Source organism: Erithacus rubecula, assembly GCF_903797595.1.
Source record: "Erithacus rubecula genome assembly, chromosome: 2".
Taxonomy (NCBI): Eukaryota; Metazoa; Chordata; class Aves; order Passeriformes; family Muscicapidae; genus Erithacus; species Erithacus rubecula.
The window spans coordinates 1,776,598-1,795,340 of NC_136685.1; the positions used below are offsets into that span (position 1 = coordinate 1,776,598).

Consider the following 18,743-nt stretch of genomic DNA (forward strand, 5'->3'; position numbering starts at 1 on the left):
TCCAAGCAGCTCGAGTGTCTTGAACCCCAGTGCCAGCTGAGCTTATCCAAATCTCATTGTGCAATTTGAAATCAGTTTGTTCCTTTTAATTGCTTTTGTCATATCTCTTCAATTCAATTGGTTTCCGTGCTGTTTCTTCCATAAATAAGCAGATGAATTCAAATTTTGAATTCAGGCTGAAAGGAAGAGCTTGACCTGCAGTGTGCTGTCACTCATCTCCCACTGGCCAGTCCTGTATTGCTGTTTGCAATATCCCTGTGACAGGCACAACCAAATGCTTGTCCTGCAGTCAGATTCCTGAGATACTTGGACCTCTTGATGACTTCAGATTGTTCCTTCTGTCAGACTGAGCTGGAAAGAGAAACCTTTTCTGCAGGATAGGTAGCAAGGAGCTGTGCTGCTGTGAATGCATCACATTTTCCCAGATGGATTATTTCAAGGATGAAGATCTATCCTTGGAAAGTGCAGTCACAGCCTGTAGTAGGAGGAGTCACAACAAAAAATAATGACTGACAGGGATTTAGTGTTGGAAACCAAACTCCAATGGATTTCAAAAAGCCATTAATTGGTGATTTTCTATTGCTGGTGGCTTAGTGTTCTGTTCAAAACTGGTCATTTCCTATTTTGCTGCCAGTCCCTTGAGCCACCTCCTCTTCTTCCTTTTAGCTGAAAGTATGTTGGGTTCCAGTATTAAAATCACCATTTGAAATTGTAAAGATCTGGTTCACAGCAGGAGAGAAGTCTGGAGGTAAGGCCACATCACCCTGGGACTCTTTGTTATCCCAGTAATTCTGAGTTTGCTGGGTGACCTCAGAGCTCCTCTGTGCTTTGACTGGGCACAAGGACATCTCACAGTTTTGTGTCAGGCTTTTGCCAGAAATTTCCAGGCTGGGAATTGCATAGTTTGAATTTCTTGTGTTTTAGCTTGATTTCAGTCATGCTCTGCCCCTGTGTAGTTTTCTGGAGCAGTAGCAGCTTTCTGGATTTATTCCAGTTAATATGGCCATGGAAGGTGCTGTAGAAGTAGAGGTGAATAATTTTTGACTGTGTTAAAACTGGGGGGAACCTATTTGGAGGGGATTAGAGACTATTAAATTAGAGGAAATGGGCCAAGATGACCCATTTAGATAGAAAGTTTCCAGATTAAACCACAGATATCTTTTAAAAAAGGATAAATGGGATTGTGAAGGGGAAAGAAGAAAATGGAGCCTTAAAGTTTGAATTTAAATAGTGATTAAGATTGAAGAGTTGTAAAACTGCCATGGTGAGAGAGTAGTTGGGTTACTCCTAAGAGTAGGAGTCACCTGGGTGCAGTTACCATTTCCCTGCCTCATTTTTACCCTTAGTAGGATGAGAGTCAGTGCTGGAGAGGAGTTTGGGGCATGATGTGAACTCAGAATTCTTGTTCTTGGCCTCACTGGAATTAAGAATTTATCTGAAAGTCCTGTAGCCAACACAGATTTATCTCTATTGGGCTCCTCATAAATATGGGAGTAATTACTTGAGCTTTGTGGCCCATATTGATTAATTAATAGGTGTTAATAGTGAGCTGTGACCATCAGTGTGTTTTACTGTATGATTTCTGATAGAACCAGACAGTTTCACTGTCATCACTTCAAATTTACCTGAATTACCAGGCCAGTGCTTATGAATTTAACTGCCAGCAATGGCAGGGGTGCCTGGGGAGTGAGTAAAAGAAAATCAGGGTGAAAAATGCAGATGGAGAAGGACTGGATTGAAGCCTTGTCATCATTTAAGAAAAACAGCAGGAGGAAAAGAACAAGAGTGTGAACTCTATCAAGTGAGCACAGATTGAGGAGCACTGGACTTGCAGTGACTTAGAAAACCACCACAGGCTGAGCTGTAGCTGTCCAGTGTCCTTGAAATGTGACACAAAGCAGGTTAGTGAAACTCAGGTAACAGAAAACTCAGCTGATTTTCTCCTTTTGTCTTTGGTGACAAGGTATTGTGTAAATAGTGGGTGAATCTGGGAGCACTCATTTGGCTTTTTTAGCTTTAGGTGGAACAATGTCCTGCCTGAGCTTTGCTTTTACTTTAAGAATAAACCAGATGAATTAATTCATGATTTCACAGCAAAAGTGACCTAAAGAAAAAAAATCTTGTTGAATGGTAAAGTTTTTTTTCCTCAAAAGAGTTTGGCAGAGCTGCCCAGGGAAGTGGTGGATTCCCATCCCTGGGAGGATTTAGAAGCTGTGTGGATGTGACACTTGGGGACATGGGACAGTGGTGGCCTTGGCACTGTGGAATGTAGACTGGGTCCTGCCTGTCATGCAGGAAATTTCCCTGCATGGGGTCTGGGTTACACAAAGAAATGTTTGTTGCTTTAAGAGCAATTATTAGGGTATTAATTTCTTTCTGAAATGCTTTTCACTAAAATAAAACTCCAGAATGGAAGCAGCAGTGGCCAGAAGCCCATGGTCTTTGCTATTATGATTTATTTTCTTCAAGGAGACACTGTTATCTATTCCTGAGTTCTCCAAGTGTAATCTCTGTCTTCACTAAGGCTGTTCCAATAATTCTGCACTTGCAAACTATTTTTCTAGTGGAAAATAATTTGCTTTGTAGTTAAGCACAGAAACAGTGGTAGGTGAGGGTCAGCTGTTTGCTGGGTTTGGATTTTAATTTTCTGAAGTAATTAACTTCTTTTAAGGAAATGTTTTAATTGATAGTGCTGATGATAGAACCTGAAGGAGAATGAAGGTGCCTGACAAACTTCAGAATGTCTCTTTTTCTACATGTGTGGAAGAGGTGGTGGAAATCCTGCTGATGGCTTTGCTTGAATGTTGTCCCACACCTTGTCATGTGTGATGCTATAGATGGACCCTGTATGTGTGGTGAGAAAATGCTCAGAGTTTGGCCAGGCTCTTCTTCTGTCTTCTTGTAAAATTCCTCTGTGACTTTGAACAAGTTGTTTGGACTTGTCCAAAGTCCAGCCCCTCTCTGAGAGCTCTTGGTCACAAAAATTTATGTAGTGTTGCTTCCCTGCCTCACAGGGATCTTGTGATTGGAGTATTTAAGTACCCCAAGTGGCAGAATTAATGGAAAAGAGTTCTGATATTCTGCCTGCATTTTAATAAAGGATTGCTCAAATTTTGAAATTAAATGGAGGAGGCAGAAGACAGCACTGCAATCTTGACAGCTAAATATTCTGAATTGTCATAGAATCCCAGAATGGTTTGGGTTGAAAAGAACTTCAAAGTTCATCCCATTCCACCCCCTGCCATGGGCAGGGACACTTTCTACTGTCCCAGGTTGCTCCAAACCCCATCCAACCTTGGACATTGCCAGGGGTGGGTCATTCTGGTGTCCAGGGCAGGCCCATGTCTCAGTTTTATTGATTTATTTTTGAATGACTGTTTCTTCACATGGTTTACACTATTTCAGTGTGTTCATGAGATTTACTGTAACTAAAGCACACAAGTCCTGCTTTGAGAGCTGTTGCAGAGCTTATATATCCAAAGTTTAGTCTTTGGCTCCCAAATCCAAGAGCTCCTCCTTGCTCTTGGCACAGATTTGAGCTTTTGGGCCCTGGTTCAGCACTCAGTTTTTCTCTGTTTGTTAGTCCTACTGATCCCTCATTCTGCCCTTGAATCCAGGCTCAGAGTTGGAATTCCTGCCTTGTTGCTGTAGGATTGCAACAATAGCAGGAAACCCAGATTTTGGAAGTAGGGAAGGTTAGGGTTAGACAGATAAGGTGTCACTGTGAATCAGTGTGTGTGCCTTGAGTAGAATTCAGAAGTATCTGGCTGCCAGCCCTGTGCTTAGTCAGAGGTCAGTCCCTTTTGTAAGACTTGGATTATGACAATAATTGCCATTTATATTATATTTTTGCCTTGTAAGATCAATCTGGAGTTCTCTCTCACTTTCCCAGAGATGTAAAGCAAAGTAAGTTACTCACCCAAGTGACAAAACCACTGGGTTTGCTCACTGCCAGCATCCATTAAAATGATTTTATCAGCAGAGAATTTCAAGAGAGGAAATGTAAAGCAGTGAGCTGAGGTTTGGGGCTCTTTAACCAGCTGAGAAACTCCAAGCCTGCTGAAGAAAGGATGTGTTGATATTCTCTGCTCTCCTCCTCTCATTTGTGCAGCGGTGAGTATTTGATTACAGCAGATTTATTTTCAGAACTTTCAGGCTGCTCTTATTAATTGTCCCCATTTTGATGGCAGGAGTGTGGCAGAGCTCTGCATTCTGTTTTGCATCCCTAAACAGAGCTGCTGGTGCTGGGGCTCTGTGCCTCAGCTCAGAGCCTCCTTCCCCTCCTTGCTGCATCAGAGCAGTCATTACAAGAATTACATTTTGTTTGTGAATCAGGATGAATGGGAGTAGAGGTCTTTTTAATTTTTTTTATTTTTTTTATTTTTTTGCCACTGCAGGAGATAATTATGCAAACTTATGGATGAGGATGGCTCTGTGTTCGTTGACATGATGAGCACTTCAGGCCTGAGGTTTTTTTCTCTATCTCTCTCTCTCTCTCTCTTGAAAACTGGTACAACTCCTCTGAAAATCATGGAGTTGCAACTGATGAGCACAAGTGATGAGTCAGATCCTTAATCCTCTCTTATGCCCCAGAATTCACAGCATCAGCTCTTGGTTTTTGAAGGCAGCTTTGCTTAATATGGTGCAAAGTTTTAGGTGGCTCTGAAATATTTATATTGCTGTGAATCATCGAGTCACACAATGGTTTAGGTTGAAAGGAACCTTAAAGATCATCTCATTTTAATGGCAGGGATATTGTCCCAGGTTGCTCCAAGCCTGGCCTTGGACCCTTCCAGGGATGTGGCAGCCACATCTTCTCTGAGAAACCAGTGCCAGGACCTCACCATCCTGTGAATTGAAGGAGATTGATTTGTTCAGTAAGAACAGAAAAGGCCAAAGCTTGAATTTCAGAAGATTGGATACTGGTATGCCCTAAATGCCCCAATTCTTTTCCTTACAGCTGCCCTAGAAGGGTGACAATCTTTGTCTCTGGGCTTGATGATCCTTGTGTGTCCCTTCCAATTCAGAATATTCTGGGATTCTTGGACTTTTTTTGGTGATATGTGTCAGTGCTATTTTTGGAACAGCTGTAGCTCAATGAAATCCCCTCTTCTGAGCATCTTGTAGGAACCAGCTGCATCCTTTGGGGTGGGGTGAAGGGTTGGGTGGGGCCCTGGTCAACCTCATCTCTCAGTGCCATCCCTGCTTGGTCCTCAGATGCCATAAATATGATAAATATGTCAAACCCACAGTGTTGTCCCAGCTACTAGGGAGAAACTGGGGATTTTTCTTTGCTGCACATTTACTGAGAGTAAAACAAAACCTCAGAACATGGTAGAACAGCTACCTAAGTTTGAACAGAATGTAGTTACTCCAGTTGGAATTGCCAGCATTTTCCTCCCTCTATTTATTTTGACACAAAAGATTCATTTGCAAAGGATCCTTTTTAGTCAAAGGACTTAACTGCTACATTGAAGGTGTTATTTTAGTAATCTTTGTATTCTTCTTGATCTTGAATATAATTCTCATTTTGGACAGAGAGACCATGAATTTAACTTATTTCCTTAATTCAAGTGGTGAGTCTCAAAAGAAAAAAATACAAACCTAAAAAAAAACCCCAACTCCCTCAAAAATTTGCCATCCTTAATGCCCATTTTTAATATCAAGAGGAAATCCATGTCTAGAGCTATTAAGGCTCCAGTTCTCACCAGTGGTGAATGCACAGACACACAGGGAAAATGTGGGAAGTTAAAGAGTTCAACTTTCAGCTGTGATGATGGTCAAAACTCTGGTTTAATTAACAAGTTGCAGAAAGTGATTTTTTAGCTGTGTAGTTTGGAAGAACTACAGTTGGAAAGCCACAATTGACATTGTGATTGTGCTCTTCCATTTAAATAGTGAGATGGCATGGAGTGACACCAGGGAGGGGCCTGTGATGCTGTGAAAAGTGCTGGTGCTGTAATAAATGAGTGACAAATCCTGGATGTCCCTGTGAGCAGGACAGTCCTGCCCTGTGCTGTGTGGCAGGGAAGGGTCAATGTTGGCATCTCTCCCCATCCTGCTCTCCTCAGTTGATGGGACTTGATCAGAATCATTCTTAAACCAATTACCAGACTTAGGATCCTGTTCTGAACACTTTGGCTCTTGCCCACATCCATATTATGCAGATTATATCCAATATAGGTCTTACAGCAAAAAGCACAACTGGTTTTGTAAGTCTTGAGCTTTGCTTATTAGATAAAGCAGTGAATTTTAATGGGAATTGGAGAAGGACCTCTGCAGAAGAGCATCTCCTCAGTGATGCTAGAGTGCTTCCTACTCATCTACAGTGAGTAGAAGAGTGGAAAAAATGATTTCTTGTGATCATTAAAGAGTCCAGAGCCATTTTCTCAAGTGTTAGAGGTGTTAAGGCTGCTGTCTGGCCTTATTCCCAAACGGGTAATTGAATTGCTTTGAACTTCTGTGAGTTCAATTGGACATGGACTCAGCTCGTAGCTGTTTTTATGGGATTATTCTGCTGTGCTCCATCACCTAGAAAGTTAAGTGTTGGGTAAATGATTCTTGTATCAGCATGGGCTTGGGCTGTGAGAGTAGGTGAGAAACCCTTGATGTGTTTTTCCTTACTTTTCCCTGTACAGTGCAGGAAAATAAGAGAAGAGAACACTCTGGCCATGTATCCCCACTGGAGATCAGAACAGTCAAACTGGGGAGGGAACCTCACATCCAAAGGGTGAAATTCGTTTTAAATAAAATTTAAATAAACCTTGATGGAATGAGAAGGAAAAGCAATGCTGGTGAGAGCAGCCACTCCACAAAGTCACCTCAGGAGGGGAGGAGTGGTGCTGCATTGGGCTGGTTGGGACCTGCTGGATATTTGATATCTGTGGGTTTGGAAGGGAAAATAAATTCCTTTTTATTTACCTCCTTCAGAGTTCTCCCTTCAGTCTGATACTCAGGTACCTCAGGTTGCTTTTGGATGAGCCATGAGAGATGAGCAGGAAGTTTAATGCTTTAGAATGGTACAACTGGACCATCTTTTTGGGGGATGATTGCCAATTTAGTGTAAGAAATGTAAATAAGTTTGATACTTTAGGTTACGTAGGTTTTTTTTTCTGTCAGAACCTAAAGAAACTTTATTTTAAAGGGCAAGATTCAGTTGTTTAAAAATCCGTCACTTTTAGTTTTGAGCTTAATTAGAAATTCGCAGAGGTTTTGCTTGCAAAAATTCAAGGAGAAAAATGCACAACTGTTCTCCCTGGGTTATCTCTTTTTTTTTGGGTGTCTCCCCAAGAAAATTTGACAGCCCATTGTCAATGGTGAGAGCATTGACAGCAGATAAAGCATGGGATGTAGAGGATATTTTGCTACACAGGCAGCCAAGTTTGCCTACAGCAGAGTCAGTCCACAGTCCATGTTCTCAGGAAAAGTATTTCCCAACTTGATTTTCTCCTGTACCCCCCAATCATTCTGCTTGTCTCCATCTTATTTTATTCCTTGCTACTTTTGCAGTTGATTGTATTTCACAAGGAAAAAGAGGGGGAAGTAAATTGAATTACAGGTAGCCAGAGGAGTGCAGGAGGATAAGAGCCTCTTACTGCAATGTGGGAGGGGGATGAAGTGGTGGAGAATATCCACTCATTAATGAGCTGAATGAAATTAGGGTGATTCTAAAATGGCTGATTTAATTAACTGCTTTGTAAATTGATCTTTAAACAGGGTAAGTTTATTAAAATATTTTAAAAAGGGAAAATAACTGAGGCCCTGCTCGAGTAATAGTTTGAAATAATGCTTGCTGTAGTTATTCATTAAAAAGTTGTGGATAGTTGGTAGTGTTGGAACATGTTCAATAATACCATGTTTTGCAATATTTGTTTTAGGGTTTTAATGGAAAATTCCAAGTTTCTCCAGTTGTTTTTAATACATAAAAGCCCCTCAGGAGCATTATTTCTGGATCTCATGGCTGTGTAGGAAAGCACGTGAAGATGGGAATAGAAATTCCAGATCAAGAAAACCAATGAGATGTGTCAGTGCAATATATGCTGAGTGTGCAAATATAAATAAGGCATTTTGGACATCTCTGTATGACATCAGTGAGACCAGCAGGGAGATACTGTAATTTTGGTGTTCTTACCTCTTAAGTGCTGAAAAATTACCCGGAAAAGTGTTGGAGGGCTGAAAGAATTCTTTGCACGGACAGACAAGCAGATCATTGATTTTAGTTTGTCTTTTTTTTCAAGTTGTCCATTTTTTCCAGTGCTTGTGTTAAACACAGTATCTTGGGGTAATTTGACAGTAGGTTTGCTACTCTTATATTACTTTGTGCAAGGCTTTAAAGTCCTGTGATGAACAGTACTCTAGAATACAAGTTGGAAATCATTGAATATCTTATTCTTTGGGCAGAGGGTGGCCTTGCCCAGCATCCCTGTGAACTGAAATTCCTGCACAAGCTCAGTTGTACCAAAGAGGGACAAAATGAGGCCAGAGCTCTTTCCCTTGTGTGGCCATGAGTGATGGGAGGTCAACCCCTGCATCTGAGAACTCTGCACTTCATCAGCTGGAATTCACTAAAGGACACTTGGTATTCACCAAATCATTCTGTGTAATTCACTAAAGGAGATTAATTTGGCCTGGGCACCCAGATGCAGGAGTTGAGCCTTGGCACTTTAGACAAATTAGGAATGACACCCAAATTTCAGAGAGAATCTCTGGCCATGGTCACCAACTGCTGCAGGAGGTGCTGCTGTGGCTGTCCCTGGATCCCTGGAAGTATCCAGGGCCAGGCTGGATGGGAATTGGAGCAACCTGGGATAGTGAAGGTGTCCCTGCCTTAAGCCCCTGTCAATCCAAACCATTCTGTAATTCTGTGTTGCTTGACATTCTTGAAGCCATCTAGAAAATCTTTCTTTTGTCAGATGGGAGAGTTTTAGTTCACAGGGTGACAAGGACAAAAGTTCTGGCTTTCTGTGTCTGTGATAAATGGATGGTTAAATAATTGAGAGTATGTTTTAGTATTAAATGTTGAAGAGTCTTTTAAGTGGAGGTAACTCTGGCTCATTAAATTCTCTAGTTCAAACAAAGAACTTGAGCACATGAAACTTGGTATTGACAGATAAATGATGCAGGAAATGGTGACATTAGAAACAAAGGTAAGAAATGCCCATTTCATATCCAGTGCAAACCACCTCAAGGCCAGATGGTTAAAGAGATTTTCTGTTTGAAAACTGTGCTGCTGGGAGCTGTCTGTGATGAGTCAGTGTGTGTGTGACAATTCTCCCAAAGCTGGGAGAGGAGGATGCAGCAGCCCTGCCTCCCCCAGAGGCCAGACCTAGAACACAAAGTCTGTTTCCAAGTGCTCCCTGTCCAGGCTCTGAAGGTCTCAGCCTGGGATGCCACTTCCAGCTTGGGGTTGTTACAATTCCAGTCATTTGCAGCTCTGCTGCTGCAGTGCCTGTGCTTCAGCAGTCTGGGTGCTTGTCTTGGGAAATTGAAAATGGTCTGCATGTTTCCAGTAATCAATTTTCTGAGGACAGCACATTCCTGTTGGGGATGTAGAACGTCTGTCTTCTCACACAGGCATTTTCTTGGATGGGAGTCATCCCCTTGCCTTGTCCTCCTGCTTCCTTCTCCCATAAAACAGTGGAAAGGGCTCAGGATCTTTGCTGGATAAGGGCAGAGATGGAATTTTCTTCTCATTTCTATATTTCCCAGGCTGCAAGTGTTGTATTTGTGGATTTGTGCATCCTGGCTTTGTCTTTACAGCTCTCAGTGTTGTTCTTCAGCCCCAGCTATGGATCTCGAGTCATTCCATGACTCTGCTGGGAGCTCCTCTGTGCCAGGGCAGGAATGGACATGAGAATTCCTCAGAATTTGTGGGGAGGAATAGGTAGCCCTGTCCCTGGAAGGTGTCTCAGCCTCACAGCCATTGTCCCTTTCCTGGCTTTCACTGGGCCCTTGGAATTCTCCCTTGACTTTTCCCCAGCTGTGATTTGCTCTGGCTCCCAGGGATTGTACATCAGCTCTGTCACATCTCCTGGAGTTTGAGTGATCTCTTCACCCCCCTGCTCTCCTGCAGGAATGGTAATAAACCCTTGACTCACGAGAAGATTCCTGGGAAGGATGGAAAATGCCATATTCTGCTTGCCAAGTTCTGCCTGCCCTCCATCTGCCATCCCTTCTTCTCTAGATCTAGAGTTCTGAAGAGGGAGATCTTGTTGTTTGTGTGACATTTGGATCTGTAGCCAGCTGACTTAGGGAAGAACAGTGATTAAGGGAGCATACTGTGATTTATTTTTTTTTTCATTTCCATTTCTGGGCTTTGCAGTAAATAATGTTCATTGTTGTGGCACCTTGGGAAGTTCAGGAGTTAAAAATGATTTTGTTGAGCCACCAGAATGGTTGAGTTAGCTGAGAAGCCAGTCTTTGGAGGGGAAAAGGCTGAAGGCTTATTTCTTTAAATGAAAGCTCAGGAGTAATTGGATGTGCTGCACTTTCCTTGTCAGGGCAGGCAATCTGTGACAACATTCCAGGTTCAAAAGTTCCTAACTTCAGAAATCCAACTTCAGTCAAATCAGCTTGGGTCCTACAGGCCACTAGAATTTCCGCTGGGTGTGTTTTTATCTTCTTTTTTTTTTTTCTGAGATAGCAACAAAAGTTAGGGCAACTCAAACTCTTTGTAGTTAAGATTTGAAAGAGTTGAGATTCATAAATCTCACGTCATAACTGGTTAAAACTTGTCCAGAAAAAACTCAGATCTGTGGCCACCACAGAAATCTGAGATTCCTGTCTGGTGGGTACTTTACACTGGGCAAAATTTTGTCTGGAATCAAGTTGGAACCTTAATTACTGAGCAGCTCCCTGTAGCACCAGTTTATCAAAAGCAAAAGGGCACAAACTGCAGGGTTGGTGTAGGTGTGGGGTGTGAGGTTCTCAGACCTCTGGTGCTCTAAGGCATCAACTCTGGAGCTCTTAGGCTCCTACTTTGTTGGGGTATCTTAAATAAGCAAAGCAGCTAATTGTTAAAAAGGTTATTTATTACAAAGCACATTTTATTACAGAACACATCAGTCTCAACAGGCAATGGCAAAAAGCAATGGCAAAGCAATGGCCTGGCAGGTGGCTAAATGCCAGAATGGCTCAAAGCCCTGGCAAAAGCCAATGGCTAAAAGCACCAACTCTCCCCAATACTCTTATATAGGATTTTTCCAACAAGCTTAAACACAAACTCAGACCACCACTCCTTAACCTATTAGAATTCCAGTTTCTTAGCACACCAGGTTATGTATAGCACTGCACATATGACCTGTGTTGTTCTATTTGAAAAATGTAACCAATATTCTTATTACAGCTCTATTATGTCTAAGTCCTGTCTACCACTGTGGGCCTGGATCCTCTTGCTGAAGGTGTCAGAATGTCTCAACCTTCCCTAGAACTCTCACTTCCATTCTGGCATTTGAAACCTTTCACTTACTAAAAGCATTAGAACTCACTCTAAAATTACTGACTTACTTCTACTTAAATGTCTACTTTATGTGTGAGTGGCTTAACATACTTCAGTCCATCCAAAGGCTTTAATTCAATCCCTGCACTTTGATTTCTCTCTGAAGAATTCAGAGAGACCCCTGACTCACTGACTCCAAGAGTGGGGGATGTCAGGAGGGGTCTGGGATGCTGTTAATAAACTCTTCTGCTGTGTAGGTGTCTGGCTGAGGTTATTTGGAGGTGGATTTTGGAGCTGTCCTGCGCGTGCCTTTAAGTTCTGCCCCAAAATTTATAAACCACCGTGGAACTGAAGTATTTTCTATTTTCCCCTCATTTCCAGGCTGCTGGAAACCATGTCTCACTACACAGACGAGCCAAGATTCACCATAGAGCAGATCGACCTTCTGCAGCGGCTGAGGCGCACGGGGATGACCCGGCACGAGATCCTGCACGCCCTGGAGACCTTGGACCGCCTGGACCAGGAGCACAGCGACAAATTCGGGAGGAGGCCGGGCTACGGGGGCGGCTCCTACGGCAACAGCACCAACAACGTGGCGGCCTCGTCCTCCACGGCCACGGCCTCCACCCAGACCCAGCACTCGGGGATGTCACCCTCCCCCAGCAACAGTTACGACACCTCCCCCCAGCCTTGCACCACCAACCAGAACGGCAGGGACAGTAGCGACAGGTTGTCCGCCTTCAACGGGAAGATGTCGCCCACCCGCTACCCGCTGGCCAACAGCCTGGCCCAGAGGTCCTACAGCTTCGAGGCTTCTGAGGAGGACCTGGACATCGATGACAAGGTGGAGGAGCTGATGAGGTGAGTGAAGTAGGGTGGGAGAATGCTGGCACGGGGAGGTGGTGGATGTCCCGTGCCAGGAAACATGTGTGGTCAGGTGGGGTGTCTGATATCACTGCTTATCGAGGCAGGTTTGGACTAAATGAGCTGAAATGTCTCTTCACCATTCCATGAGGATTTGGTGATGGTTATCAGGAGAGCAGGAGCTGCTTCAGGCAGTTGTCACCATCCCAGAAGCTCTCACCTGCCTTTGTGGATGTCTTGGTTGGAATGATAGCTATTTGCCAAAAAAGGCTCTTTGAAATGGAGAATGTAAACCCCCTCCTTCCAAATTATTATTATAATTTTGAAATTAAGGGGCTCTCAGGCAAAGATTTGGGAATTAGGAATAACAGTTCTTTACTAGGAAAATTAAAATAGAAATGCAGTATTACAAAGAACAATCCCAACCCCTGCCAGAGTCAGAATCCAAGCTGACACAGTCAGTCAGTCAGGGTGGTGGCACAGTCCCATTCCATGATGCTGCATCCTCCTGCAGGGGCAGATGTGGTTCAGCTGGAGCAGTGCTCCTGGAGAAGGTGCAGTTTCCTCTGAAGGTCCAGGGATGATGTGGGAAGGTCCAGTTTTCCTCTGGAATGCAGTGGAAAGGCTGCTCTGGTGTTCCAAATCTCAGTTTTTGTCTGGGTAGGAAAGGCTTGGCTCCTGCCCTGGCTGGAGCATCTCCCAGTGGGATGATGGAATTTTATCAGCCATGCCCTGGGACTCAGTGGCCATGAACAGGAGATATCTCCTGGAGGGAGGATGGGCTGTGGGAAGATAAAGATGATTGCCCAGCTGGTTTAAAGATGGCCCATTAGCAGAGAATATGTGCCAGGAGATCAGGGGCACTGCCCCAGCTGGTTTAACAGATGGTGACTGAACACACATTGCTGGACACATCAACCCAACACAGTGGAGACAGCCCTGGCCCTGTGTGGGTGTCCCACAGTCTTGACTGTTGAAATAATTTTTTTGGTGCTGCACCAAAAATTGGGATTGATGTTAGAGCACTTGTTTTCCACCCTACTTTTATTCAGGATTCTGATCAAATATCAATTCACATGACTCCTCCTTCTCCTCCACTATTTCACACCCATTGCAATTTCTTCCATATAGAGGGAGAGTGGAGAGTCTTACTTGGATTGGTCAGTGCTTTCCAGTGGGATCTGGAGGGGATGCATGTTGTTTTTTGCTAGTTTGTGGCAGGGATTTGCAGAGTGATGCAGGAAAATACAGATAATAAAGAAGAAGCAGAAGTTTTCTCTGAGAGCCATTTGGGTTTTTTCAGGGCTGACCTTCCTTTACTTGTAGCAGCTTTCTTTTCAGCATTATGGCAAAGATGAAAGAAGGGGATTATCCTCCTGAGGATGAAAGTCCAAGTCAATGGGCTTTGAGAGCAGAAAGAAATAAGAGGAAAGGCCAAATGTCTCAAACCAATTTTGGTCATAGTGTTGGAATTTATTCTTTTCCCCCCCCCACCAAAACTGAACCATTCCTGAAGTACCTATGGCAGAACTGGGGTCCATAAGCTCCAGGATGGAAATGTGTTGGAAGCAGTTTGGAGATTTTAGGGAAAGATGTGGCTTTGGGGGAGAGGATCAGGGATGAGCAGTAAGAAAAGCCAATCAACCTCATTTGCTGTTGACTGCATGATGATGGAATTGTGCAGGAAGGGGTTGAGTACAGCAGAGTGCCAAGTTCCCATGGCTGAGCTTTGGGTTCCTGTGCAGTGAGTCTCCAGGAATGCTTATTTAAACTGAAATTATTTGTGTTTGCAAGCATATGGAAGATGAGTGTTGGGTAGATAAATAAAAATCAACCCACAGCACAGCATTCATTTTGCATTTTACATATGCAAGCTTGAGTCTGCCTTCAGTGTAGCTGGGGCAGGAGGGGAGAAGGGGAAGGGAAATATCTCATAAAACCTAATAAAGGCTGATTTTAATTGCCTGCCTTTCTCAGGAAGGGGAGAGAGGAAGAGGAGGGGAAAAGTGTGTGTTTATTGCAGTTGAAATTTGCTGTGTGTCACAGTCTATGTGCAGCCTCCAATTTATTTGCTTTTTAGCAGGGTTTAAACCCCTTCTGAACTACTTGTAAAATTCACACAAAGACCTCAGTTTATTCAGTGCAAGCTCTGGACTGAGTAGGGGACTAAAGGAAGGGTGTGAGGACAGAGGTTGCAAAATTTTGTATCTTTTCCTTGGGGTGCTGGAGGAGGTTGGTGTTTGCATATTCATTTGGGTAACTAACCATGCAGCTCCTGCTATCCTTTATTTTTTATTTTTCTGCCTCGTTTTTATGAGTGAGGTTTTTATGCTGGTATGAGAGATTTATTCATCCCTGTGTAATGAAACTTTGTACATTCCATATGGCAGTGCTGCACCTAATATGAATTATATGGGACATGAGTCATCCATTCTCCTGCTCTGGTACTTTGATCAAACGTGACACTTGTTAAAAGAAGTGTCCAGCACTGAGGCATTGTTTTAATGCCAGCCTTCCTAAATAATCAAGGAAATCAAGGCATTTTGCATCTTGCACTTTGGTCTGTCCCTCTTTTTGTGTGTCCTGTTGTTTTGTTTTGGTAGGAGGGACAGCAGTGTGATAAAGGAGGAAATCAAAGCCTTCCTTGCCAACAGGAGAATTTCCCAAGCAGTTGTTGCACAGGTAACAGGTAAGAACTGGGGGGGTCCTTTTCCTCCTTTTGGGAATCTCTGTGTCTGAACTGCCTGTCTGAGCATGGTGCAGATGTTGGAATATCACTTGGCTTTCTGCATTGCAGTGCAGATCTGTCAGCTTAGTCATGATAATGTATGCCTTTGATTTAAGACCCATTGTCCTGCACATCATGGAACTTCCCCAGTGAATCACTTTTTTTTTCTTTTTTTTTTTTTTCTTTTTTTTTCCTGTGGCTTGTGCTGGCAGATTTTATTTTACAGCATTATAATAAAGCCTGAAGTTCTTATCTTAAAATGAAAACGGTTTTTCTTAATTCTTAAATTGTTGTTGAGTGCAGCAAATAGATGAGTATCTGCATCTCTGGGTATGGAGGGAGAGAGATAATGTGTATTTATATATTAAAAAGTGTATGAATAGTCAGGAGACATAGCTATAGCTGCTGCCACTGCAGCCAGGAGTTGGAGGATGAGAGTTGGAAGCTTTTTCCATCCTTTGAGTCCCAATTAATGAAAATCCAGAGGGAGGTTGAGGGATGAGCAGACCAGCTCAGGTTTTACCTGGAAGGAGCAGGGTTCTGGGTGTCCTGTGCCCTGAGCTTTCTGTCACATCCAGACAGCTGAACTCACTGGGAACTTGCCTGGTTGTGTTCCCTCTTCACAGAGAGGGTAACAGTGTCCTGTTGCTCCTCCATGGGGTGGGGTGTTGTTATTTCTCCCTTTCAGCACACAGGCCTTGCCTGGAACAGCCTCAGAATCATTTTGGTTGGAAAAGTTCTCCAAGACCATTGAGTCTGACCACTCCCCCAGCTCTGCCCAGGCCACACTGATCCCTGTCCCCAAGTGCCACATCCACAGGGATTTTAAATCCCTCCAGGGATGGAAAATCTACCCCTGCTCTGGTCAGCTGTACCAGGGCTGGACAGCCCTTTCCAGGCAGGAATTGTTCCAAAAACCCAACCTGAACCTGTTCTGGCACAGCTTGAGGCTGTTCCCTCTCATCCTTTCCCTTGTTCCCTGTCAGGGAGTTGTGCAGAGCCACAAGGTTGCCCCTGAGCCTCTTTTTCTCCAGGCTCAGCCCCTTTCCAGCTCCCTCAGCCTCTCCTGCTGCTCCAGCCCCTTCCCCAGCATCATTCCCTTCCCTGGATTCACTCCAGCCCTTTTAGGATGAAGACTAATAAAATTAAGTAAGTTCAATTTCATGTTACACCTCTAAGATTTGTTAGTTTTTAACCCAAGATTGGATAAAGCTCTTGAAGTAGATAATTTTGAAGGTTCCCTGATCTCTGTGAATGGCAAAACAGTAGGAGGGAAGCTGTTCTTTTATATTTGCAGGATTTTAAATGTCATAGGAACCCACCTGTCTGGAAACTGTGGGTTTGCAGACATGGCAGCACTGGAGGTGAGCAAGCACAAACTGGTGCTTGAGCCACAGAGCCAGGAATTCCTTCCATGTCTCCAACTCTTCTGTGATCCTGGGTAAAATTGTCCTTCCCTGGTTTCAGTTTCATCTGGAAAATCAGGAGATGAACAATTTGTGTAAATGTAAGGCATGTTATTGGTTTACCAGATGTTAGCACTCATGCTTCACAAATTAATGTGTAAGTTGAGTTGCTTAAATTGTACCTGAACTCTAAAATTGTAGTAGTTAGGGGGTCACTGTCCTGCTTTTGTTCATTCCTTGCCTGAATATGGTCCTGGAAGAACCCATCTCTGAATTAATCTCTGTATAGCACCCAGCAAGTCAGGCTGGCTTCTCCTGCAAGAGAAGCAGTGCAAAGAGAGGAAAACTGCACAAAAGGAGTATTTCCCAAAGGAGCCAATGTTTTTTTTTCAGTCAGTGAGACTGCCACAGGTGGGGTCATTGAATCAGAATCACCACACCAGATCCAAGTCTGTGTCAGTGGAAGGAATGGATCTAATTATCATCAGCTGAGTGTTTTGGTGCTTGTGTTTGATACCCTGCAAGAAGCTTTAGGAAAGGCAAGACCAATCTCTTGACACCTGATCCTTTCCCTCTTTCCATGCTGAGAGGACAGGCCTGTTCTCTTGGATTTCAGTGGGCATTCAGCTGGCATTTAGCCTTTGGGAGCTCTCACTGTTTCCTCCTGTGAGTAAATGACACCAACCATCCACTTCAGACTTGGCTGATTTCACACCCTTCCTACATAACACCAGGGGGATCTCACAGAGGGACCAGAGAGATACTGCAGGGTGTCAGTGGGACAGAATGAGGGCTGAGCTGTGTCATTATCTTGTTCTCAAACCAAATCCATGGGAAGCCAGGATATCTTTGCATCTCAGTTATCCTCCCTCTGCTTGGTGGGAGCTGATTCATTTTAAATTGTGTGAGCAGATGTGTAGCAATTTCACTCTTAAGTACATAGTAATGGCTTATCTGGGAGAAAAGGTAAATCTCAAAGTTTGGAAGGACCAGATTAAAGAGTGTGCTCATCTCTAGGAAGGGGAAATATCAGCTTCCTCTCCAAAGCAGGGAGTGGTGAGGAGTGACTGAAATAGCCTGGGCAGAGCCTCCCAGGGCTCTCCCTTCCAGAGCTGTCTCAGGCCTGATGAGTGCTGGGTGACTCTGAGTATTCCTCAGATGCCTCCAACCTCCCTTTCAGCTGGAGAAGAAACTCCCAAGGAATATCTGAAAACCACTTCTGGTTCAGTAAAAGAAGTTTGTATAGGTAGAGGCTTTGCAGAGTGTGTGATCCCAAATGGCATCACCTCAGGATTTACAGCCTTAGACTTACTGGTAAAGATTTCCTGTAAAAAGTTACTTGTACAAGAGGAAAATAGAAAAATTAGCTTTTAGTCTTCATCCCTTCTGCCCTGGAAAGAGGCAAGAAAGAAATGGAAAATTTATGGCTGGTTCTGTCCAGGAGAGTGGCTTGGCTTGGCTACCTCTGCTGGCAGCTTTTCCTTTCAACCTCTACCAATTCTCTGGTTTTTCCCCACTCCTTGTGACCTTATTTATCCCCATTCTGTAACTTGCCATGTTCTGTCCTTGATGCAGAAACTTCAACTGTAACTGTGACCCCTCCAAATCTACTTTTAACCTTAATTTTACTAATTCTTCAAACTAAACTTCCATTCAGAAACACATTTTTTCTTTTCCCATCTTAATTATAACAAACCACCTACGGAGCAGCTCTGCATCAGTAAACAGCTTTTCCTCTTGTTTTTCCTGCTGTAGCACAAGAGAAAGTGATGGAGAGGGAGGATGCAGGAGAGAGGAACACAGAGCTGAAGGTTAAAATCAGCTGTTGCAGTAGAAAAATGTTGAGGCTCTCTTAATCCTTATAAAATTTGCAGAAACTTTAAAAGTCATTTAGATAATGAATCTGACAGGGAAAAATTAAACCTGGAAGACATTCTACAGGGTTGCCTGGTGTATGGAGAGGACAGGGCAGGTTGGAAAATAGTAACAGGGTATTAAAAAGTGACTTGAAAATAAAGGAGTGATTGATAAGAAGCAAAAACTTAGCATAGCACTTACTAGTGCTGGTCCTAAAAACAGGAGCTGCTTTTTATAGAAACTTTTTTAATGGTGTCTGTAATAAGATAAACAAGAAGCACTTGGGTTGGGCTCTGTATAAATAATCTCCTACTGATAAGAAAAATGACAGTATAAACAGGAGCTAATAATAGTTCCTGTGGAATTTCCTCTCCTGGTGTTTGGAGCTCCTTTTAACATCCCTGCTCAGAGCTGGGGCTCCAGCCCCACGTGGGCCAGGTGAGCTGCCACA

General features: G+C 43.5%; 1 protein-coding gene across 11 annotated transcripts in view; it reads left to right on the forward strand.

Annotated features, from left to right (window-relative positions):
- HMBOX1 (homeobox containing 1) overlaps positions 1 to 18,743 on the forward strand; it is a 101,715-nt gene that overhangs the window by 44,749 nt on the left and 38,223 nt on the right. For 10 of the 11 annotated variants that reach the window (XM_079298210.1, XM_079298203.1, XM_079298209.1 and 7 more), the window contains 2 exons: positions 11,819 to 12,298; positions 14,905 to 14,990. In XM_079298210.1, coding sequence (XP_079154336.1) covers positions 11,819 to 12,298; positions 14,905 to 14,990 — 566 coding nt within the window. Of the gene's footprint in view, positions 1 to 666; positions 749 to 11,818; positions 12,299 to 14,904; positions 14,991 to 18,743 lie in introns of those variants that run through there. The other variant, XM_079298212.1, reaches the window with a different exon arrangement.